The following is a 25,562-nucleotide window of genomic DNA, read 5'->3' as shown; positions in this document are numbered from 1 at the left end:
AGGTGTTGGTTATGAACTTTAAAGCCCTTCAGGGCATGGGCCCAGGTTACCTGAGGAATCGTCTTGTCCCAATCACATTGACCCATCCCACCCGGTCCAGCAGGAAGGGCATGTTACAGACCCCGTCAGCTAAAGAATTCCGACTGGCGGGGTTGAGGAGAGCCTTTTCTGCTGTGGCCCCTGCCCTGTGGAACATCTTGCCCCCGAGGTGAGGTTGGCCCCCACTCTCCCGGCCTTCAGGAAGAGCGTCAAACCTGGCTCTGCCAACTAGCTTGGGGGTCCAAGAGTGATGGACAGCCCTGGAGGTGGTTGGTGGTTTGAAGATGCTCTCTCCACCTTTTAGTTTTCCTCTTTTATCTTCTTCTATCTTTTGTATTTTTATAATGGTTTGTTATGGCTTTTTTTATTTGTAAGCCACCCAGAGTCACTTTTATAGTGAGACGGGCGGTATACAAATTTAATAAATAAATAAAACGGATGCCTGTTTGAAGAAGGCTTCTAAAGAGGCCAAGAGATCTGCTTGAATTGATGCAACAGGGCAGGAAAATGAACTAAAGGTAAAGCAAGAAGAATGGTGAGAAACAAAGAACCAACGTTTGTTTCCCACCAAATAAAGAGTCAGAAGCTTAACAGTATTTGATCCAATCAACACATGGAGGCAAACAGGTTAGTGCAACCATGCAATATCATCTTCTCTAAGATAGGGCGAAAGTGTCTTGGGCAAGGGCATGAGCCATCCCACACAATTTAAGGGATAATCCCTCGCTGTGTCAGATGTAGCTGACAGGGAGACGTGACCGGAGTTTCAAGCCACGTCTCCCCAAAACGGGATTCTTTATTTTATGGCAAAAGATCTGCTTCCAGCCCCTCAAAAATGCATGTCATAGGTTTAATATATAATTATATAATTGCTGTGTAGGAGGAACGCAGAATTCGATTGCTGTATAATTCATTCTGATTTATTTCAGTCCAGAACGGCAGCTATGAGATTGCCTGCTGTGTCGGAGTTAATATCTATGGAAATTCAGCTTCTCTGTCTCCCTGTGATCATTTGGCCTCTCTGCCCTATCAGCCTCTACAGCCCCTTTCTGAATTACTCCTTTTGTTTTTTTTTTGCTTAGCCCTTTCTTTCCTTCCATTTGCCTACCTGAAAAGGCAGCAGATGCCTGAGCTGAAGAAACAATCATTTCATTCTATTTACTATTTTGCAAATGCTATTTCTAGTCCATCCCCTTGTCTTTCCTTGGGGTACGGTGAGTAATCAAATTGCTACTTCCAATAAGGCAGCATATGATAAGTCAATTGTTACTTAGGAATACCAGCTTCCTTCATAAAGAAAGCATCTGCCTTGCGTTGTTTTCTCCCAACACGTAGGAAATCGGCGTTCATCTTCCTTTTCTTTTTTTCAGATTACACTGCACATTGTTAAAAAGGGTTTCCCTCTATGAAAGTTCTGGATTCAAGCCACAACTAGCCCAGGGTGGGTCTGGGCCTGGATTTATATGAGAGACCACTAAGAGCCTATGCAAAGAGAATATAATTCTAAGAAAAAAAAAAAGCCTGTAATGATTTGGCATAACCCTATATAAAAACGTAGGGACACATAAGGATATTAATATCTGCATTTTATGCATCTACTACTTACTTCCGTTCTTCCTTGATTTCTGTGAAAGAAACAAAGAATATATTTTAGTACTCATTTTCTCTAGTAACTAGAATACAAGCAATAAATCCAAAAAAGACCTGTTTGAATGTCTTTGCAGTTTGATAATGTTTTTATGGGAATGTCAGCTATTTATGCTGCAAAGAAGTCCCCCTCTTCAAGTTACTATTTTATACTTTGCTAAGTTGTGAAGAAAAACAGATGCCTCGGGTTTTGCAGATGCTTAAGTGTCATTTTAACCCTTAAAATTCCGCAACTCCCCACCCCAAAGGGGCCTTAGCCCCATCCACTTTCGGTGTGAATCTTGTCATGCCACGCAAAGCATGGAGTGGCCTTCAAGCCAATAGGAGTTATGCATCCCCCTTCTATGATTTTTTTCTTTCAGTAAGTTAACAAACATTTAATAGCCTATTAGATCTCTCAACGGCATTCGATGCCTTCAGCCATGCTATCTTCCTGGACTGCCTGGGAGTTAGGGACACGGGGTTGCAGTGCATTCCTCCTCCTTCCTTATGGTATCAGTCACTTGCAACCTGGGAAGAAGCGTCTGAGCCCCTGGCCACGCTGGTACGGGGCGCCACATCCTGAATTGGAATATGTAAAATATAAGCATTCTTACTTGGCAATTCTTAGTTTTCCTACTTCACCTCTTCCTAAAGCTTTATTCCATTGCTGAGACAAGTATTTTGGGACCTAAAAGTAATGGAAAAAAATCAAGTAAAATCTGCAACAAATATCAATAAATTGTGAATAAGCCAGCAGCAAGGTGGATGGACTCAGTTGTAGTGGCAATGGATGCACAGTTGGGAGACCCGGAAGAACAGGTTAGGTGTAGATTGTCATGGAGAAAATCTATTTATGTGGTCACTAGGAGTTGAAAATGACTTGATGGCACATAATCAATCAATGAGCATCCCAAGATCTCATCGCCAGCAGAAAAGTAAGTGGTTTTCAGCAAGGCAATTCAATATTTACCAACACTGTTATGCCATTTCAGAATTTTAAAAACAACTTTGGGAGGAGGAATGCCTGCAATAAAAGCTATTAGCAAACACATAGATAAATGTCTATACAGTATTATCTCCCATTTCCCTCCTACCATTTCACCACAAATTCTTTGACCGGTCCAACTTCACCCTTGCAATAAAAATGCATATATTTGAAAAAATTGCTCTCCGATAATCATAAATACACCCAGAAACCTCTCAGAGTCTTATATATGTTTTTGTCTTCTTGAAAGACTAGTGAGCAGGTAACCATACCTTCTCACCCCACAAGAAATCCCAGTGGGTTCTATGGGGCATCCTTTTGAGTAAGCATGCATAGCACTGTAATACACATAGGGCTACAGTACTCCTGAAAATACCCAAATCAATGGCAGTTGAAGAATTTCCGCTTTTCCTTTTATGCCACACATGGTTGTTGGGCAGGCCAGACATAATGCTTGTGCTGCACGAACTCTTGACTGTAAGGTCTGGGTCCAATTTATTACAAAGGAAAATGTGTATTTACCAAGAGAAGTGGAGAAATGGCTCCAAATAGCCAAGAGTGAACAAAATAGATCAAATCAGCTATATAACCTCTATTTAATGGATGTTTCCACAGTATTTGGTTGCTCCCTCCAACACTAAAGTGCAAGTAGTTGTCATGTTCGCCGTTTCAATGTGTTTGATACATCGTAACGTTTCGCATGTCATTAGCTGGATGCGTGTTTCATCTTTGCCGGGAGGATGGTTCCTGTTGGGAGGGATTTATCTCTTGGCTGTGAGCTCGGAATGTATTTGGGTTATCTCCTGTGTTCAAGGTTGCTTTCCCAGGCTAGGAGAACCGACGGTTGCCAGCACCTGGGACGGGTGGCTCTGCTGGGAGGGAGGCGGGGTTACGTTCGCAACGAGGGTTTTAAGTTTGTATTTGGCGCGCTTTCTGTCATTCTCAGCTTTCTCTGTACTTGTCAAAAGTTCCTTAATAAATCAGATTTCATTTAGCAACTTCTTGTGAGTCTGAGTATTTGGACTGGGCAACCATTACAGTAGTCTTCTCCAGAGCATGTTCAGATGTTTTGTCCCTGACTGATCGGAAAGTGCATCTTAACAGTATCTCCAAAGTGAGCAGAGTGTGCTCCTGCAGTTATCTATTGAGATTTGTGCTTGAATCATGATCTTAGACTAAGGCACATTATTGACGGACTGGTCTCAGTAAAGGGAAGATGTCTCCTGAAAAATTATATACCCCACCACTGCTGTTAAAAACTCCACAAGCTCTTAAGTTACACATTTGGCAGTGCTGTAGAAAGATGTGCATAAAGCAGGAAGTTGGGCAGGTCCTGGTCCAGTTGAATCCAAACCCAGATCATTTGGGCTATTCTCAGTTGGGCCAAGCAAAAAAAATATCTTGTCTGACTGGCTGGTACCAGCAAGCCTGGTGCATCTGGCCCCTCCTTCCTGTGTGCCAGTCCACCCATAATCTTCCCAGCATATTTCTTTCCCTTCTCTCCCCTTGACCGCTGCTGTAACTTGGATTTCTGTGGCATGCCCACTGCTTTCCTCAACCTTCCTTCCCCTTAGCCACCACCGCCATTCCTTCCCGTTACACCTCGTCTTTTATTCAATTATTTCCTTAATAGATTCTGGGAATGTGGGTAGATGCAGACTATCTTCACGTTTGACAAAGTATTTATTTGTTTATTGTTTATTTATGTATTAGTCATACTTCTACCCTGCTACAATCAAAAGAATTCTGGGAGGCATTGCAGCCTATGTAACAAAAAATATTCAAGCATCCACCATTATATTAAAACCAATCCAAAACACAGTAACAATAATGACATTAAGAACAATAACCATATCAGCTCCTATGTAAAAACATAAAGACACAAGAAACAGGAAAAAAATCAAAAAAGCAGAAAACAAGATGGCATTAGGTATAAACGTAGGGAAGGCCCTTCGAAAACAGCTCAGTTTTTAATAGTTTCCAGAAAACCAACACAGAGGGAGCCAGCCTGATCTCTGTTGGGAGACTGTTCCAAAGTAACACTGCTGTCACAGAAAAGCAACATCTTCTAGCTTCTGCTTCCCAAACCGCTTAGAAATCTGGGATTACAAGCAGTTTCTCCCTTGCTGTCCTATGGGTCAGGCCCATACTAGTTGGAGCTGATGGTTCTGTAGATATCCAGGTGCCAAGCCATGAAGATCTATACCAGCACCTGAAATTGTACCCAGAAACTAATAGGTAAAACTAATTGGTAACCAGTGCAGGGCATGCAGAATCAGTATTATATGCTCACTGTGAGGAACGCCAGCAAGCATGAAGGCCACCATGTTATGGATTGCTTGCAGTTTCTGAGTCATCTTTAAGGGTAGCCCCATGTAAAGCACACTGCAATAGCCAAGCTGGGTATTAAAGAGGGCATGAGTTACTGTGGCCATATATTCTTGCCCCAGGTATGGTTGCAATTGGGGCACCAGCCACAGCTGGAGGTTGGCCCCTCTGGCTAGTTTCCACCTGCTGATCAAGTAGGAGCCAGAAGGACTCCCCTGAACAGCTGACCTGCTCCTTCATAGGTAGTGCTTCCTAGGAGACGAGAAATTAAAACTATGTTAAGACAAAGTGGAGATAGGACAGCACTCTTCAAATACTTGAATGGAAGTCATATAGAAGGTCAAGCTCTGCTCACCATTTTTCTGCTGTGCCAAACCAGGAATAATAGATTTAAGTTACCTGCAGGCAGATTCTGACTGAATGTTGGAAAAATGTCCTAAAAGCAAGAACATCCAACAGTGAAACCAATTGTCCAGAGAAATGGTGGGTCCCATTCGTCAGGTGAGTTCAGGCTGGGACTAGACAAACATCTGTCTGGGATACTTGGATTCTGCACTGAGCAGGGGTTAATTGGCCCCTTTTTATAAATCAGTGACAAAGTCACGTCTCCTTTGAGTTGGCTCAAATTCTGATGACTTTACAGACACGTTCATGCAGTCATGCTGGTAACAATACAGAAGTGGTTTGCCACTGCCTCCTCCCAGGTATTTTTTTACTTCCTGGATTACCCTACAGCCCCAAAATTCACCAGCAGCCTCCCATCCAAACACCAACTAGGGTAGACCCCTCTTAGCTTCCAAGCCCCAACAAAGTCAACCAAATGCTGCCACCTGCTGAGACCTCATAAGTATTAGAAGAACCAGATTTCTGACAGTAGCCCTCCTACCGCACGCAAGAGTTCAAAGAACAGCAGTGAAATACTAATAGGATCATTTCACTATAATACTGTCCTCTTTTCTCCGGCGAGTTTATAAAGCACACTTTCCTTATTGGGACAAATAAAGCATAATGATTGGCTGCTACATTACATTAACATTGATTTCTGCCCTTGTAAGGCTGCACTACCGTCTTTTCTCTCGCACTAGGAAGGTTGTTTGTACCAAACAGGCTTAGATTTCTAATACAAGTCATCAAAGAACAATGGGATTCATAAAAGCACAAATCCAGTCTGGTGCACTGGATCACTCAGCTTCCAAAAAGCAGCACATTGCGCCTTTTGCTGAGCTACCCAGCAGTAGTAACGTGTGGGAGACTTTTCAGATTTCAGAGGAGACCCGGAGCAGTGAAGCAGAGGAAGTCCCAGCTAGCTCTGAATCATATCAAGCAGAATGTTATAAAACTGTCGCCGTATCATTAATCTGCACAGTGTTCTTCCTTCTGAGGGAGCCCAGAACAGCGTGTAAAAGAAACCCAATAAAACCATCTATCAAACCAACAAGCAACTGAAAACAAGGAGACAAAGTACACATTAAGCTGTAGAATAATCAAAGCCATTCACTGGAAAAGCAGCTTCAGCCGGGAGCTGCAGTTGACTTGCAAATGCTTTTGCAAACAGCCCCGTCTTTGGTTGCTGGATGGCCTGGGAGCAAGGTATCCTCTTCCCCCCACCCCCACCTAAGTAATTCGGTTCCATATATTCTGGCCCATCTCACGAAGGTGACTGGGGCAGCATACTGTAAGATTAAAACCAAACTCCCAATTAACACAGATAAAAATCAATATATAAGCCATATCATAATACATGCCTGGGGTTGAAAAACCATCCCCCTTCAATCATTACACACAACAATCAAACCAAGGTGCTGACTTAACCTTCTAGCACAAATGCCTGTGGGAACATTCAGGTCTTTAATGCTTTGCCAACAGGGTCACAGCCATCTGGATCTCCAGGGGAAAGCTGTTCCACAGAGCAGGCACAAGGACAGAGAAGGCATGACTCCCAGGTCCCACTAGATGACACTGTTTAATGGACAGGACTTGGAGCGTGCCAACTCTAGCGGTTGTAACAGGCCAAGCAGAGACAATCAGAGACAGGAGGTCCGACAAGCAAGCTGGTCCTTGGTACTGCAAATCCTAGACCAACTTCAAGACTAGCTCTACATAAGGTCAGGACAGTCTTTAGAAATATTGCCAACAACTTAAGATAAACCATCTTGGTCTAGGAAGCAAAACAACTGGCACGTTCACCTAAGCTGGGCATAAGCTCTTCTTGCTAGGGAAGCCATCAGAAGCTTGGAACCAGAGGACCCCAAGTATTATCTCAACCAGAAAAGACCAGTTTCCTAATTCCCAGTCCTGAGAGCTGTGTAATTTTGAACTGTTCAAGTTTTATTAAATATAATATGATGCCATCATGTTAACCATATCATGACAGAAATATAATACAGCAGTTTTACAAATGACTGTAGTGGAGACGCAAGAGGCTACTGACTCCTCTATATGTCATGTGCTTCTGCTTCTTTTTTATGCCTATTTGCTTCCTTCTGACTGCAACGTAAAAAATACTTGAAAGGATGATGAAAAAAGCAGCAAGGGGCTTCTTTTTAAAAGCTAAGGGTCAAAATGAATCAATGAGACCTGCTACATCCAAAGCAGCCTTGAGCTCCTGAAGGAAAGGCAAGATATAAATCTAAAAAATAAATAAGGTTTTATAACAGGGGTCAGACGCAAATTGCAACCCACAAGCATATTTATGATCCTGGGAAGCCTTTCTAACTGCAACCGCTAAAAATTAATGCGCAGTTCCCCAGCACTGGAGTCAGAAATCACACATACTATGGTATAAGTTAAGCAGCTGAAAATAATCCAAAGAAATCCAAATTCCACATTAGCATCTTTATCGTCTTAAAAAAAAATCCCGGGAGAAAGAAAAATCTTAATTCTGTCCCCATGAGCTACACAGCCTTCCTAATATTGAGGCCCAATCACTCAATTTGTACCTCTTGTTCCCCAACCCCCAAGCATTAAATGTGACATTTAGCAGCCAAAATGTTCCTTTTCCCTGTTTTATTTACACTTTTTTTCCTGCAAACCAAATAATGATACTGCTGCTTTTGTTTGGCCACTTATTTTTCCCCTTTATGGAACACTTCAAAGGAAAACACATTAACAAATACAAGAGGAAACACTGAAAAAAAGTGTGTGTTTTGTGTGTGTGTGTGTGTTTGTATCAGATAACTAAACCCAGGATTTAAAATGTCATAGAGATTATAGCTTTCTCGAATATCATTAGTTATGAATACTTAAATATTATATCTATCTATCTATTTATCTATCTATCTGTATCTCACATTAAGACATTAAGCATCACTACTAAACAAGCTAAAAATGAAAGACTGTAGTCAATGCACTATAAGGAGGAGATGGGCGGGGATAAATTAGGTAGGTAGGTAGGTAGGTAGGTAGTTAGGTAGGTAGGTAGGTAGGTAGATAGATAGATAGATAGATAGATAGATAGATAAAATCAAGCTCAATTCAATGATTCTGATTTAGATATTTCACAATATTGAAATGCAGATTCTATGCACGGATAAACCCAAATTTTAAAGAAACATGGATTGGCCTTTATATTATATAGATTTAAATGAATGTCTGGTTCTTTGGTGAAGGGCAATAAAAACAACTATTTTAAATAAAAATTAAAAATAAATCTGTCCTAGGAGTTGAAACTTAACCATTCCATTGTGCAGTTAGGTATGCAATTAAAACACTGGCTTGCTAGTACGCCTTGGCATAGCAGGTAGGCATCTATCACCCAAAGAGGTTGGGTTCCAGTGGCCTGGAACGCCAATCTTACCATCTTTTTATATAAACAAAAATCATAGCTGGGCAATTCCTTTATGAAAAGCAACTCTAAAAGGAAGTGTCATGTTATCATCAAGCAAAACGTTACAGAAACAGGGGACAGGAAAGAAGCAAGACATTTAAGAGAACATTCAAAATCAGTCTTAAGATGAGGATTACGGGCTGACTTTCTAATAGATATGATCGGTGTCACCTGGCATTTACGGGGCAAAAATGATTGCTCCTTTCTGTAACCAAATCAAATCAAACCTCCGTTATGGCTATAAGGCCAGAGCTGGGGTTGGGAGGGGCAGAATGTAAAGGTAACAATGAAAATATATACAGCTAAAAAGAAAGGAAATTGATATAAATTTTCAGACTTGAGGAGAGGTGGACAGAGCATGGAGAGGCACAGAACGGGACTACCATCTTTCACCAAAAGCATAAAGGTGCTGCATTCCCACTCTGCCTCCCAGTCCAGCAGAATTAACAAAATATTACAGTCAATATATCAGCAGCCATCCTCAGCCCTGTGGTTTGTAACATGTCTGATGCAGAAGTCTGGAAAACTCAAAAGCCTATTTTGTTTTACCCTTTAAGTTGGCCTTAATAAAGGTGCTATCCGAGTGAGGTTGTTAATTGCTGCTTTTTGTTTTTTTTCACTAAGATTGCTTTTTTATTACCACATCCACTGAAAATGACTGCATTTAGCTGCCCCAGGTGGAGCCTAATTTCAGAAGAGTATTTTTCCTAATCTGAAAAAGAGCTATACAATTTCAGATTTCAATCTCCTCCAGCTATTAGAGATTCTACATAATTAGGCTTAATTGTAGTTAGCGAACCACCAAAAGATTACTTTCTAGCTCTAATGTTCAGCTCAAACCAGAACACTTACACCGTTTCTTCTGCACAGTATGTTCCCCCAGTCTGTTCGACGGACATTGTTAGTAATTTAGATAGGTAAAATATTTATACAGTATGAAAAGAGCCAGAGTATATTAATAGCCTGAATAGAAATTGGTTCCTTTTCGGGCAGGGGAGGAACCTACTTGGTTAGATGTGATAGGATGAAGATGATGAGCAAGCCACTGATATGTATTTTCTGGGCAGTCAGGAAAAGGAAACAGTGGATGGAAAGCGAATGGAATCAGGTCAGATCTAAAGAACAGGTGAAATATAGCCTCCTGCTGGGATAGAAAAGTCCTCTTCAGAGGGATTCTGTCACAGCATTAAGGAGCATTTGTTCCTGTTAACCACAAGCCAGTTCGTCTTCAAGCAGGCAATGGTGGTCATACATCCTCTATTATTTTCATTGGCAATGTCCTATCAGGTAATTTTTTGGAAAAAGGGCGAAGAAAAACTTAAAGTTGGAAACTCAAAGAGACTTGAGAACATAGTCTGTTCAAGCAACCACCCCTTGCGTAAAGATTTTTAGGAATGCCATCTAGGTTCTTTATAACATGATTACTACAAGGGACCAATACATCACTTTTAACTAACTTAAATAGTTTAAATGTTCATTCTGAGTTATTGTTCTGGCTCAGCTCTGGGTTGTTCTTTATTCTCTCCAAACCCATTGGTAATGTTATTAATAACCCTTCTTAGACTTGTTTTATTTTAATATTTATGTTTTATTGATTGTAATAGTCAATAGAACTATGCAATAAAACACGACTTCTCTGCTACACCAGACAGAGTGCCTCTAAATGCTGAAAAACATTCCCCATGTGCTGGAAGGCTCTTTAACAAAAATCTGAATTGATCATTTGAAAGCAGCTTCTCGTATTAGACTGAGAGCCGTAGGTTATACATTCCTGCCAAATGAGAAATCTCAGAGACAGACAGGGACAAAGCAGAGATTAAACCCAATATTACAAACTAGAGCCTGAAGACCAACAATAACTAGTTATATATCAGTGTTCATCTGGGTGCTTGCAGACTTGGTTGCTCAACAGAAAATGTTTCAAGCTATAAAAAGGCAACTAATAAGTCACAGAATAAATCAGAACAATTTAACTGCCTGGAGTTGTTGAATGTTGGGTGGTGTGCAAGTTTAATAAACTACTGGAGTCCTTGATGCTCTCTGAGCCTTGTTGTTTTCTTGCAGACGTTTCATTGCCAGACTAGGCAACATCTTCAGTGCAAAGAGAGAGTGGGCCTTGCTCTCAGTTTATATACAGTGACTTGCCCTGCTTGTGTTGGTGGGGGTGTTGCTCTCTCCTTGGGAGTTCTTTGATTGGGCTGTTGTTTGCTGCTTGGTTGATTGACTGAGTTAATAGTTCCTTGATTAGGGTGTATTGTGCTGTTTGATGGTTCATCTGGTGTTAATCCTAGTGTTGATTTTTGCATATCTGGGTGTTGATTGCTGGCAAGGGAGTGTACTGGTCTTTTGGCTTTTCTGTTGTCTCTTTTGAATGGTATGTAAAATTATTTATTTATTTATTTATTTATTCAATTTCTATAGCCGCCCATCTCAACCAGTGACTCTGGGTGGCTCACAACAATAAAAACCATAAAACAATTAAAATAAAATTACAATAAAAAATAAATATACATGGCTGCCGAGTAAACAATATAAGATGTCAATACAACCAAGAAACGGGACCATTACCACACTCGGGGCCCCAGGCCCAGGCACATAACCAGGTCTTCACGGCCTTACGAAAGGCCAACAGGGTCGGGGACATCCTGACCTCTGAGGGGAGAATATTCCAGAGGGCAGGCGCTACGGCTGAAAAGACACGCCTTCTAGTCCCTGTCAACCGACATTCTTTGGCTGACGGGATCCATAGCATGCCCAATCTACCAGATCGAATTGGACGGGTAGAAACAACTGGGAGAAGGTGGTCTTTGGATGGATGAACTTTTTCCTTTTTGTACAGCATTTTTTCCATCTCTACAGCATCTCCCAGCAAAATGGATACCCGCTCAACTTTATCAAAAAATGCCTCACCACCCAACCCACTACAACCCAACCAGTACAAGCTATGAAAAGGATAACACTGCCATACATCAGAAACATCTCAGAAACCACCAACAGACTGTTACATCTGCATGGCATCACCGTAGCACATAAACCAACTAAAACTCTTCAAAACATATTAAGCAACCCAAAAGACCCAATAGCCCAAGAAGAAAAAAACAGGAGTTATTTACAACATACAACCCAAAGACTGTAACAGCCACTATGTAGGACAGACAGGCAGAAGACTAGCAGGGCGCATCCACTAACACCAACTAGCAGTTAGAAGACATGATGAGAACTCCTTAATCTCACAACACATGGACAGACTCAACCATAGTTTCAACTGGGAAGCTATGAGCATCCTAAACTAAACCAAATCCAAAAACGCTAGAGAATTCCTGGAAGCCTGGCACTCAGACAAAGCAGCCATCAACAGACACATAGAGGTAAACAACATCTACATACCATTCAAAAGAGACAACAGAAAAGCCAAAAGACCAGTACACTCCCTTGCCAGCAATCAATACCCAGATATGCAAAAATCAACACTAGGATTAACACCAGATGAACCATCAAACAGCACAATACACCTTAATCAAGGAACTATTAACTCAGTCCATCAACCAAGCAGCAAAGGACAGCCCAATCAAAGAACTCCCAAGGAGAGAACAACACCCCCCACCAACACAAGCAGGGCAAGCCATGGTATATAAACTGAGAGCAAGGCCCACTCCCTGTTCGCACTGAAGATGTTGCCTAGTCTGGCAATGAAACATCTGCAAGAAAACAACAAGGCTCAGAGAGCACCAAGGACTTCACAGTTCAAGCCTGAGCTACAAATATTTGTTTTAATAAACTATTATTATTAAACACTCAAATCCCAAGACCATAAATGGGAGGATGGGATTTCTGAATGTATCCTTTTTATTATTTATTTTTTATCCTGTCTTTTTTTTTGGCCTACTCAAGGTAGCATACATACCTAATGCTCCCTCCTATTTTCCTTACAACAACCCCGTGGGGCGGGCTGAGAGAAAGCAACTGGCCCAAAGTTACTCAGGCGGCTTTCATATAAGGGAGGATTAGAATTTAGTCTCCTGATTTCTCACCCACCAGCTTAACCAAACTGGCTCTCTTTGTTTTCAGATCTTCACTAAGCTTTCGGTGCATCCACATTCACATCTTCTGCTGCTTTAAGTCCTTTTTCCTCATTGGAATTGTTTGCAGTTTTGCTTTTAGTATCTCCTTCTTTAAAAATCCTCACCTATTTTCAGCTCTTTTTCACTAGTGTGTATTGCCATAGGCTCCTATTTACTGTTGCTCTGAAATCAGTTTTTGTTTAATATATACAATTGAAAATGATCAGTTTCACTTTCCCTTTGAAAAAAAGTTTCATGGCCATATGATCACTTCCTCCCAATGTTGCTCCTACTTCCATGTTTTAGTTCTCCTTCTTAATATGTTAGGTAAAAGGTACATGATCCTCTTGATCATACCTTCACCTTCTGAAAGTGGAAGTTGTCAGCAGAACAAATTGTTCCTGAAAGGTCCATGTTCAGGGTTTGTTTCCAAATATATGATGGGTTAATTAAAGTCTCCCATGCACTATGATTTCATGCATCCTTAAAAAATCTGCAACTTTTGGAGGAGATTGTCTTTTCCTTCCCCGAACAGGCAACAGACATTAATTGTTGATGTCTGAATTGCTTTTATTTGTTCTTCCACTTATTTTTCACATACACTCATCTTTTTCTATTGCTTGTGTTTGTTTTGAACAAACTGTATCCTTCAACTGCCATATTTCAGTCATCGGAGGCATCCCATTAGGTCTCCATTATACCAATTAACTCATATTGTTTTTACCTTTCTTAGAAGCCATGGTTTTTGTTTCCTTTTCAATAATTCAGTATAGGATTTGTTACTTTCTCATTAATATGTCCACCATTATAACTAGAATGAAAATTAAATTCACTGGTTTATAACTTCCTCCATCCCCATTGGATCCTTTTCTTACTACCCATTTTCCACTCCCCAGGAACAAATGCAGTGTGGCTGATGCATCTTCTCTCATGCAACAGGTATGAAGATGAGGATGCTGTGGGCTCCTGTAGGAGTAGTGGTGGGATCATTCGAAGCCTCTTCCTGAAACATACCCAAGGCCTATCGAGCCCAGCATACAGGTTTCCAAGAATGTACCTAGGATCCCACAAGGAGAGCATGAAGGCATCACCCCATCAATGGCCAACCATCCTGACAAAAACTCCTGTTAATATTGCCAATAAAATCTACTAGTCAGATCATTGTTAGAACTATCTTTCTTCTGTTATCTACAAAGGTAACCTTTTTTTCGCAGTCTCTAATGAGACTTCTGCTCAAACCAGCAGTAGCGTGCATGTTCTTAAATAAGCTTTGCATTTTATTCAATCTTCTATTGTCTTGTCCATTTTCTTCAGGTAGTTTTATAATGGTAAAAAAACCCAAGAATTTATACTTTGTCAGGGCATTGACACTAAGCAAAAGCTTACTACTACCATGGTTAAGAACATGCAAAGCAAAAATAAAAGAACCCTATGAGGGCTTGATGTGGGGTCTATTAAACCACGGTTTACACAGTATTCCAGTGAATCCCAAACTAAATAACTTCCGCATTCTATCTCAATATATAATGCAAACCATGACAGGGCAGTTTACTGAGTTTATTTATTTTATTTAGCTTCACCACAATCCTCTGCAAAGCGTGGTGGATGGTTTAGCAGGCGGTACCAACACAGCCGCCGTTTGTTATCAGCACTGGATCCCCTAAGGCACACTGCTCCTGACCATGGGGGCTCCACTGCTCCATTGCCTGTCCGCCTTCAGGAATCCACCTCGCCGCCTTGGGACCCGCTTCCTCACCAGCCGGCGACCCTTACGGCGTCCCGTGGCAGGGAGTTCCAGAGATTAACCGCCACGCGCCGAAGTGCTTTCTGTCGTCCCCCCCACCGACCGTAACCTGGATGGAAAGGGGGGAAGGGAAGCCTCCGCCGTCCCCTCTCTCGCAAGGCCGCCCCTGCGCCCTGCCCGGCATCTTTTCCCCTCGCAGAACCGCCGCGGCACCCCGTTCCGAAGGGCAAATTCCCCCGGGCAGGAACTCCTCCGGCTACTGTTTTTGAAGTCTACCGAGCCTCACCTTGACGAGCCACATGCCCGTGTTCTGCTTGGCGCCGGTCAGATCCAGGTCCCCCTTCTCGCTCATGGCGGCGCCGGCCCCTCGCCACCCACCGCGAGCCACGGCAGCCACACGGATCACAAACGGCGACGGACCGGCGGCGACGGGTCCTCGCCGGGGCCAAAATGGCTTCCGCGCCGAACGCGTGGCCAGCTGCGAGCCCCGGGGCGGCGTTCGAGCGGGAGAGCCCAAGGAGGGCCGATGGGGAGGAGCCAAAGCTGAGCGTGATGGAAGGGGCGGGAACGGAACTTTCTGCAAACAATATGCCCGGGCTGATTTATAGGCTTTAAAATGCTGCAGCAGGTACGTTCAAAAGCTTATTGGGGGGAACGTGTTGGGGTGTGTGGGTTGTGCTTGGTTTTAATAGTTGGTTAATTTTGCTTATGTTTTTAATTGTTTTAATTATTAATTATATTTTGTAAGCCACCCAGAGTCTCCTGAAGTGGGTGGTTATATTCAAAACAACAACAACAACAACAATAATAGTTTAACAACATACTGCAAGGAAGTGAAATTGAAGGTTGGTTAACATCTGGGACGCGGTGGCGCTGCGGGTTAAACGGCTGAGCTTGCTGATCGAGGTTTGAATCTGCTTGACGGGGTGAGCTCCCATTGCTAGTCCTAGCTCCTGCCAACCTAGCAGTTCGAAAACATGCAAATGTGAGTAGATCAATAGGCACCGCTTCGGCGGGCAGGTAATGGCGTTCCATTTAGTCATGCTGGCCACCTGACCACGGAAGTGTCTACAGACAAACGCTGGCTCTTCGGCTTTGAAACAGACATGAGCACCGCCCCCTAGAGTCAGACACGACTGTACTTAATGTCAAGGGAAACCTTAACATCTGGCAAAACTTGCGGGATAATGAAAGACCCACCAAAAGAGGCAGCACCAGGCAACTGCAGGCCAATGAGCTGCTTACCAACAACTTTCAAATTGCTAACTGGTTTGGTAGCTGATGCGGTCCAACAGCATCTAGTTGAAAACAAGCTCTTTCCATCTGAGCAGAAAGAAAACTGCCCAAACAGCAGAGGGAAAAAAAATCAGCTCCTAATTGACAAGATGATTTTGGAAAAATGTAAGAGAAGGAAGACCAATTTGAATGTAGCTTGGATTGATTACAAGAAGGCATTCTATTCCCAGCCACATGACTGGGATGCTAGAAATAACAGAGGTCAATAGAAACATCAGAAACTTTGTGCAAAGATCAATGGCACAACGGAAGATACAGTTGCTGGTCAATGGTGACATATTGGGAGAGGTTAACATCAAGAGAGGAATCTTTCAAGGAGACTGACTATCATCACTACTGTTTGCCATTGCATTGATACATCTGTCAACCATACTGAACAAGTCAGGCCATAGCTATCAAACATCAAAAACATTTGCCAGGGTATCCCACCTCCTTTACAAGGATGATCTGAAGCTGTATGAAAAACACCATCTGAATTAGAATCGCTGCTCAACACTGTCCAAATCACGATTTCTCAACCAGGGTTCCATGGCACCCTAAGATTCCGCAAGAGGTCACCAGGTGTTCCCTGGGAGATCATGATTTATTTAAAAAATTATTTCAAATTCGGGCAACTTCACATCAAAGACGTAACTTTCATTCTTTATTTTCAGTTTAAGAACACTGTTAGTGCATATATCCAGGCCTACGTGTGAAGCGAATATAATAATTTTGTAACTTTGAGCCTGAATGTGCAGGGGTTCCCCGAGGCGTGAAAACTATTTCAAGGGTTGCTCCAGGGTCAAAAGGTTGAGAAAGGCTGGTCCAAATATATAGCCAAGATATTGCAATGGAGTTTGGACTGGACAAATGTGCCACCCTTACCATCAACGGGGGAAAATAGTGAAAACTGAAGGAATCAAGATGCCCGATGGAAATAACATCAAGAGTCTGGATGAAGAAGATCACAACAAATAGCTGGGCATCCTTCAGGCTGACAATATCAAGCACACTGAAGTCAAGAAGAAGGTTAGTAGTGAATACATCAGAAGAGTGAAGAAGATCTTAAAGTCCAAATTCAGTGGCAGAAAATACCATCAAGGTGAATAACACCTGGGCAATTCCAGTCATTAGATATACACGGACCCCGTCGATAAGAGAATTCCATCTGGTGGGGTCCAGGAGGCGGGCCTTCTCGGCAGTAGCGCCCGCCCTTTGGAACATCTTGCCCCCGGAGGTGAGACTAGCCCCATCGCTCCTAGCCTTCCAGAGGAAGTTGAAGACCTGGCTCTGCCACCGGGCTTGGGGCAAGGAGGAGAATCAACATACTTGGGGTTGGCTAGTGCCTTGAAGTGCCCTTCCTACATAATGGCTAAAGGAGATCACAACCATCTGGATTTTATGAGCTGGGGTAGTTAAGAAATTGTTTTAGTTTTAGTTTTAATGGGATTTTATTAGAATTTTATTGTATATTTATTAGAATTTTATTGTATATTTATTCTGTATTGTAAACCACCCAGAGTCCCTCCGGTCGGAGGAGATGGGCAGTGACAAATTTGATAAATAATTAAATAATAAATAAATACAGCTGGAATAGTGTACTGGACTCAAGCTGAACTAGAAGCCCTGGATAGGAAGACCAGAAAAATAATGACAATGAATCATGCTCTTCATCCACAAAGTGACGTTGACAGACTCTATTTACCAAGGAGCGTAGGTGGGTGTGGAGTGTTGCAAGTACACCAGACAGTTGAAGAAGAAAAAAAGGCATTGGAAGAATATCTGAAGGACAGTGAAGAAGATGCACTGAAGCTAGTATAGCATGAAGGCTTACTGAATACCGAAGAGACCAAACTGGCCTGTAAGAAAGACCAGATGAAGAGTAGAAAAGAGACATGGCAAGGCAAAGTATTGCATGGCCAGTACATAAAAAAACTAGCAGACAAAGCAGAAAAGAACAAGACCTGGCAATGGCTAAGAGCAGAAAAGGTGAAGAAAGAGACAGGGGCTAATGCTGGCTGCACAAGATCAAGCCTTCAGAACAAATGCATATAAAGCCAGAATTGAGAAGACAGCAACAGACAAATGCTGTCCCTGCAAAGAAGCTGAAGAAAGAGTGGACCACCTAGTTAGCTGCTGCAAGAAGATTGCACAGGCTGTTGACAAACAACAGCATGACAAAGTAGCAACAATGGTGCATTGGAATATCTGCAAGAAATACCACTTGCCTGCAAGCAAGAACTGGTGGGATACAAAATAGACAAAGTAATAGAATATGAAGAAGCTAAAGTGCTCTGGGACTTTAGAATTCAGACAGACAAGCATCTGCCACACAACACCCCAGACTTAACAACTGTTGATAAGAAAGACAACAAAGTCTGGATAGTGGACATTGCAATACCTGGAGACAGCAGAACAGAAGAGAAAGAACAGGAGAAAATCACAAAACATGAAGACCTGCAAATAGAAGTAGAATAACTGTGGCAAAAAAAAGCAAAGATAGTACCAATAGTAATAGGCGCCTTTGCAATTCCAAAACATCTGGAGCACCACTTGAACACCATCGGCATTGACAAAATGACCATCAGTCAGTTGCAAAGGGCAGCTTTACTTGGAACAGCTTACATCCTGTGACGATGCCTTTAATATTATTGAACAACATCTGCCTATCCCAGGTCCTTGGGAAGGACTTCATAGGTGTACAAAAATGCCAGATCCAGTCTAAACATCTGGCTAACGGTGCGACCAACCATAGTAAGACTTTATTATTATTTTATTTTCACTGAGCAAGTATAGGTGGCAATAAGTAGATCTGAGGGCCCCATTGAATTGGAAGGCTGTAAGTTCAGTAGGGAAATTGAAATAAAAAATCACTTCTGTACTTACCAAGCAATGGAAAAGAGTTGTCAGGCTTTGTAGTGAAATGTGGGAATGACCTTGGGAGACAGGAGGAAGAGCTGCAGCCTAGACAACAGTTTAATAAGAGGGACCTGAGTCCAAAGAAGGGATGGGGGTAGAGAGAGCATCTCAGAAGGGACCCTCCTAGTTGTCTGGAAAGCAAAGGCAAAGGAGGGGGGAAGCTGTTTCAGACTTGCAAGATTGTATTACTATAACCTTACAGTAAGGATAGTATTAGTACTCATGGTTTCTGTTTCCTGTCTGGACTACCTTGAAGTCTGACAGGCTTTCAACAGGCTGTTATTCTAACCCTGCAACCATAAGAGTTCCAGTACATAGTCCTTGTGGAGTCTGTTTCCTGACCTGGCCTACCTCGAAGGAAGACCGAGGCAGAGAACCTCCTCTTTTATTCAGAGCAGTGACATAAAGTGGAGGGTTCCCCATAGTAAGGGAGTTCTGGTCCCGCCTTGGGCATGGAAGCCGGCTGGGTGACCTTGGGCCAGTCCCTCTCTCTCAGCCAAGAGCCAATCAGGAGTAGCAGGAGAGTTCTAGTCCCGCCTTAGGCATGAAAGCCAGCTGGGCGACCTTGGGCCAGTCCCTCTCTCTCAGTCCAACCCACCTCACAGGGCTGTTGTTGTGGGGAAAATAGGAGGAGGAAGGAGTATTAGGTATGTTGGCCGCCTTGAGTTATTTATAAAAATGATAAAGGTGGGACAGAAAATAAATAAATACTTAGCTTAAAAGCTGAATTTTTATTCCCCCCCCACTATTTTTATTGTTTTATTGTCCCCCTATTTTTATTGTTGGCTTCTTTATTTTGTGGCTTGGCAACTTCAGTATTCCCAACTCAGTTGGTTTGTGATTCAAAATATTGTGCAAACTCAGATAAATGGTGAATTCAATTACCACGTTGCAGGGTTTTTTGGCCCCCCAGAGTGTAGCTTCCAAATAGATCCAACCTCCTGGAATTTGGAAAAGTGATAAACATTTGGTTATTTCAACGGGAATTTGAGACAGAGACACATTGATTTAGATCCCTCCTGTTGCACGAGTGTTATTGATTATTAATTAGGTAGTTAGCATTTTTGCTAATATTTTATCATTGAGTTTATATATTTATTTAAGGTTCAGACCACTGCAATCAGACAACTACTGAGGTTTACCAAAAATATAACATCCAAGGCACAGTAACATAATGATAAATACAAATAATAAAAACCGCACGTCATTAACTGAGAACTAGAACAATCTACATATTGATCCCTTTCCCATTGTTATTGTACTGCAAAGCAGCAGCTTCTTAGGAACAAAGATAGCTGTATTGAGGTTGACTTGGAACAACAGAGCACCCACTTCTAGTTTTTGAATTTCCTTCCTTCTGTCATGAGTAAGGATGGCGGGCAGGGGGCTCCCGTCCAGACTGTCAAGCGCATGCGTAGCACTGATGAGTTGTTCAGCCATTCAAAGAGACACAGATCGGGACCGCCTTAACCCTTGGGGGTTATATGTCTGGGTTTTTCCCACGCTTCTTCAGTTTGTTAGGATTCTTGTTAAGTACTAGCAATAAATATTAGAGACCAGTTCCTTGTCTCAGTGTGTTTCCTGGTTGTTAGGACACCTTCTTTCCTTTCTACCTTGATCTTATTCTAAAAAGAGAGAAAAATTGGAAGGGCTTCCAAGTTTCTGTTAATTTGTCCTATCATTCCTGGAATCTCTGCAGCTTCTGTTTCTGGACGTAGCTCGAAGGGCTGACACTAATAAAGGTACGGCCCTCTTGTTGAATGTGATGCTCCAAAATATAACTGACAACCTTATTTGTCAGCAAACCTACTTCGATGTTTTTGCCACGACTAAAACAACGAAGTGTCAGCACAAAAGCCTCTTTTCTGGAATGATTAGAACAATTCGACATTTAGAAAGGATGCGTAGCATAATCAAAGCCATACAAATGGGCTGGTACCTGAAGCAAAACACACCAACAGTCTAGTCATAACCAGGATTGCAAACTCTAGTTAATGAGTTAACTTATATGCCATCTGACTTCCAGAGCTACCCCTGGGAGGCTCACAACAAACATATGTTGTATGAACAAACATCGTTGTTGTTGTTGTTGTTGTTGTTATTCAACTGTCTATACCAAATAGATAAATACTGATCTATATGAGTTCAGAATTGCAGCAACTGACTAGCATTTACTGAATTTCAAGAACTTAGCAACTTTCCCAGTAATATTTGTATTAAACATACTCAGGTAGATAAGTAGGGACTGATGATCAGAATAACCTCTACGAGACTGTGGAATTGATTGCAACCATCTTTTCTGGCTCCTTTATAAAGAAGAGCAGTACCGTGTTATAATATTTCTTTCTGCCCGTATTCGGTTGCCTTTTACTTGCTTTGGAGAACGTAGCCTTAAAAGAGATTGATACCACATGTTCAGACTACTGTTAGGGTTTGTTTCAATAAAAGGGCCTAGATTTTCTTCTCATAATTCTTTATGGAATTTTCCTCCAGATTCCTCCCCCCATCTCCACTGTTTCTTTCTTATCTGTTTTCACTTCCAGTCCATGCATAGATTCAGTGAGAGTAGAATTCATGAAGACTTTTGGACCTGTTTTCCCTTTTCACAAGCGTCTCAATAAAAGTGCCTCTGAGATGGTCTTGCTGGGGGTCCCACCCCCAAACCACTCTATGTCTGACTGGGCTATCAATGCTGACAGTGATTCCAGGTCTTTCTTATCAGGCTGTTCCTTCTACTTTTTGACTTCTCAGTGTGTGACCAGCATGTCTTGAGTCAGTAACAAGTTGAGACAAATTCTTGGTTATTGTAGCAGCCAGGAAATTTGGAGTTGCTCAAGTTATGGTGGTCCTGACATGGATATTGAAGCCCCCCAAAACTACCATCCTCAACACTAGAGTGTTGTGACTAAAGTGTTCCTTCCAAAGCAGATTTGGAGATGATGATGATGATTTCTTGACAATAGCCCAGGATCACAGTTGATGCTTTATCAATGAAAATCAAGTCTAGTCAAACTTTACCTGGAAATCCAATTAATTTTTCTAATATTATATGTTTAAATGCTCATATCTGCAACTGAGATTATTTGTCAAAGATCACAATGAAGAATGTGCTGGAGGGTGTCCACCCATGCTCTCCAAGAAGATCTGGTATTCTCTACAAATAAATGCCAAAGGTGGTGACATGTGGTTTCATTTTATTTGAGATAGGGCAGAGTAAAGATCCTTCCTTGTTTATCTTCACTGCTTCTGAAAAACACTTTGCAGTGTGCAAACTGTGAATTCTCATCTATATAAAATTGGTGTTCTCCTCTATGCTTTATAGTCGGGAAGCAACACTGCAGAAGTGATAGAATTAAACTAAATTTCAGGGAGTAGGAAAATTACTGCCCATATGGAAATGTAATCTCAATCCACATTAAACCCTACATATAGAATCTTTCCAGAGCATTGCTTCCTGCAGAAATCCCAAAGTATTCAAAGAGTTAGAGGGGCTTAAGCCTAGGAAGAAAATCTAGCCTACTCTATTCAGAAGTGCTTTGAACAACCATGATCCTCTTGAGTTCCTAACAAATAATCAACTTTGTAGGAGAAAAGCTGTGCTATTCTATGATAGCCAAAAATCAGAAGGGATTTGGTAACACATTTTCAGATTAACAAGTTTTATTGAAAGGCATTGTTCATGAAAGTGTAGGCCTTTGAATAACATTTGTTAATCTGAAAAGGTGCTCCTAGGCTGATTTTTGGCAAACAATAATAAGGAACTTCTGGATTCACATAGTACTCTCTCTTGCTTCTTGCATTTGGGGGCTCTGCACAATTAAATGAATTATGAACTAGCCAAACCATCTGACTTCACACAATGTGCCAAGCCCCCCAAAACTAACTAAGGTTAAAACTAAGCTTTGCATGTTCTGCAAAGTCAGCCACAAGGCTTTCAACTGACTCGGTTAACCATGTTGTAGAAATCCAACCAGCCATTTTGTCAAGGGAGGGGGAATAGATTTGGCTTTTATTACACAATGGAATGGATTGAAAAGCAACAACTGAGTGCCTTGAAGCAGGTTTTTGAGGGGCATGAACATCTAACAGAAATTTCACTGTTTGGAACTTAAAATATTACCATGAGACCCTGCCCACTAGCACAACCTGGTTGCTTCAGTTGTTCTCTCTTCTTCCATGCTGATTTTTAAAGACACCTTTGCCGAAGTCTCTGTGATTTTTAATTGCTTGCTAGAGAACCAAGCCGCATCTGACCCATGCAGTCTGATGCATTAATAGCTCTCCAGATGCTTTCTGCTAGCAAGAATTCCCTCCGCTGATGGTTGCTAGGGAGACCGTGTGCTTGTCTCCTACTGCCTGACATCAAGTTTTGGCAGCCTTGACTGTTTGTTCCCCGTGAGACTTACTGAAATTCCAGTCTATGCTTCAATACTTTTGAAAGAGTTGAACTTTGCTCGTGCTCAGTATGTTAATAAGGAAACAGGAACTAAACATGGCAAAGCCATTTGCCCTCCAAGCCTTCTCTTGTTTTCTATTACATTTCTATTCCACTGTTCTTAGTTCCCACTTATTTTGTGGCCGGGAACATTGCAACATTCTCCGTGCAATTAATGCTTTAATGCTCCCAGGGGGTGTAGCGTGGCATGCAGCGTTTCCTAGCATGCGTTGGATGTACAGTAGTTACGTTGAAGACATTGCTCATTCAAGCACCTGGGTTTGCCTTCCAGTTGGGGGATTGCAGAAATCTCGGGTTAAGTTACTTGAGATAGTGGAACTGGGAAGCATCTCCATCTGAGATCTTGCAGAGCTATCTGAACCTTAAAGAAAAGTTCTAGATTTCTATTACAGTGGGGTTATATATACACTACGTCTGTTCCCCACAGAATGACGATTTAATGCACCAAGCCAGGAGCAGAAGCAAGATTTGTAAGTTAGATAACCAACATAATTCAATGCTCATAGCCTGGGCTAGGATGACCCTCACATGATACCCCAGCACAGAGAAAGGTAACAAGCTCAGATAATGAAAACATGATCTAGGATTACCAAATGTGTGACATGGGCTTTGCCCCACCACTCCAGTACTATAGCTAGCGATCATCCCCAGGACCTATGTCTCCTCCTCCTCCTCTTTCTCCTCCTCACAGCCAATGTTTCCTAAACACTACCTACAGCCATGAAGCAGTGTAACATGATCTTCTTTAGCTCCTTGGACCTGGGGCTTGGTCAGAACAAACCCAATGCTCTGGGGACAAGGAATTAAGATCTAATCAGGAAGGGAAGGATTCTGTCACTAAGAAATGAAGAAGAATGGCAGGACATAGAAAGGAAAGGCACAAAGACACACTGGCTGAGTTTGTTGTCTAGACCATAATTTTTGGGATTCGCACATTGTGCCAATCCTCAGGTAGGGTAGGATAAGGTGGCAGCTGGTCCAGCTATTGTTGAACAGTAATTCCTAGGATCCCTCCTCATTGGCCATGTGTGGAAGGAGGCAGTTATGATTCAGCAGCATCTACAAAGTTGTTCCACCTTCAAGGAATCTTTCTGGTCTTCTATGACTGATATAGATTGGTACAGACTGCCCACTGCGTTCATTTGCATGAAGACCTTGGTGGTGGTGGTTCATATGCTCAGGAATGTTCTTTCTCTGGAAAGTTTTGAATTTATTTGCTAAAGTTTATATGCTGCGCACCTTTTTTATTCTAGGCAAGTTACAACTTATAAGATAAGGCATTAATGTGGTCCATATTCATATCCATACAATCAATAAATAATAAACAAAACTATTAAAAACTACAAATAAACCTGTGGCTGCCATCAAACCAATCCAGCTGCTCTCTTGAAGTGGATCATATTCATCTTCCAAAACATCTTCAAGGTAATTTTGTGAGGCACCAACTCTAAGTGCTTCTTGAAGATCCCTCTCCCCTACCAGATCTTCCCTGCATGAACATGGCATGGACAGTTTCTGGGTTTTATATTCCTCCCCCACTTTTAATCAATATTTAAAAATTAAATATTACTTCCCAGAACATAATAAGCTTTCAGTCAGAGGCTTAATGAAACCAGTTCCTGCAAGAGGATGGCAAAGGTTTTCTATCTCCTATTCTTGAGTGACAGAGATGTTGAACAAAGGCTCTGTGGTGGGTTGTCAGGTTTCCAGTCAGTCATTCTAGAAGCACTTTGGTGCCTTGACAGATAACCTGGTAAACTGGTGGTACAATTTCATGGCACTAGATGTCTGGTAGAACCAGCTGCACCTGTTAAACTCCTGCCTGTTGTGGGGCTCATGTGGACAACAGAAGCTAACAGGCACCCAGAAAGACAAGTAGAAGTCTTTTTCTTACAGTGGGTCTTTCTTCAGCCTCCATGGACCAGGATGTTAAGCAGATCCCGTGCTGATGGGAGACAGATCAAGGTATCAGCTAGGTTAACGTAAAGAACCAGGAGCGCAGTAACATATACTCTGAGTAGATAAAGGACTGTGCTGACTTGTAAATGGAATAGGAAAAGACTGAATCACAGGTAGTTGGAATACTCTCGTTACTACAAAATGGAAAAGAAAATCCTTGAAGTACATTCTAGTTACAGACATCCTCTTAACTGATGTTCTCCTGATTGTGGACATTTAGTTGGAAGAGGCTCCCTGCTGTGGATGGAACTCAGCCACTAACTTAAACTGCCTTAATGTCAATGCAATGCTTTTGTGTTCTTGCACTAGATTCAACGGCCCAGTAAACACATTATTTGGGA

The 25,562-nt window shown here is 42.0% G+C and overlaps 1 protein-coding gene across 1 annotated transcript in view; it reads right to left on the bottom strand.

Annotated features, from left to right (window-relative positions):
• Nucleotides 1–15,054, bottom strand: part of GTF2F2 (general transcription factor IIF subunit 2) — an 86,535-nt gene extending 71,481 nt beyond the window's left edge. The window contains exons 1-3 of the mRNA XM_063304579.1: nucleotides 14,899–15,054; nucleotides 2,283–2,356; nucleotides 1,646–1,664 (exon numbers count right to left, since the gene is read on the bottom strand). Of these exons, the coding sequence (XP_063160649.1) occupies nucleotides 1,646–1,664; nucleotides 2,283–2,356; nucleotides 14,899–14,964 (159 nt within the window). The 5' untranslated portion in view covers nucleotides 14,965–15,054. The remainder of the gene's footprint in view (nucleotides 1–1,645; nucleotides 1,665–2,282; nucleotides 2,357–14,898) is intronic.
• Between the last annotated feature and the right edge of the window lie 10,508 nt (nucleotides 15,055–25,562).

Source organism: Candoia aspera, chromosome 5 (genome assembly GCF_035149785.1).
Source record: "Candoia aspera isolate rCanAsp1 chromosome 5, rCanAsp1.hap2, whole genome shotgun sequence".
NCBI lineage: Eukaryota > Metazoa > Chordata > Lepidosauria > Squamata > Boidae > Candoia > Candoia aspera.
This window is presented reverse-complemented; position numbering and strand designations above follow the sequence as displayed.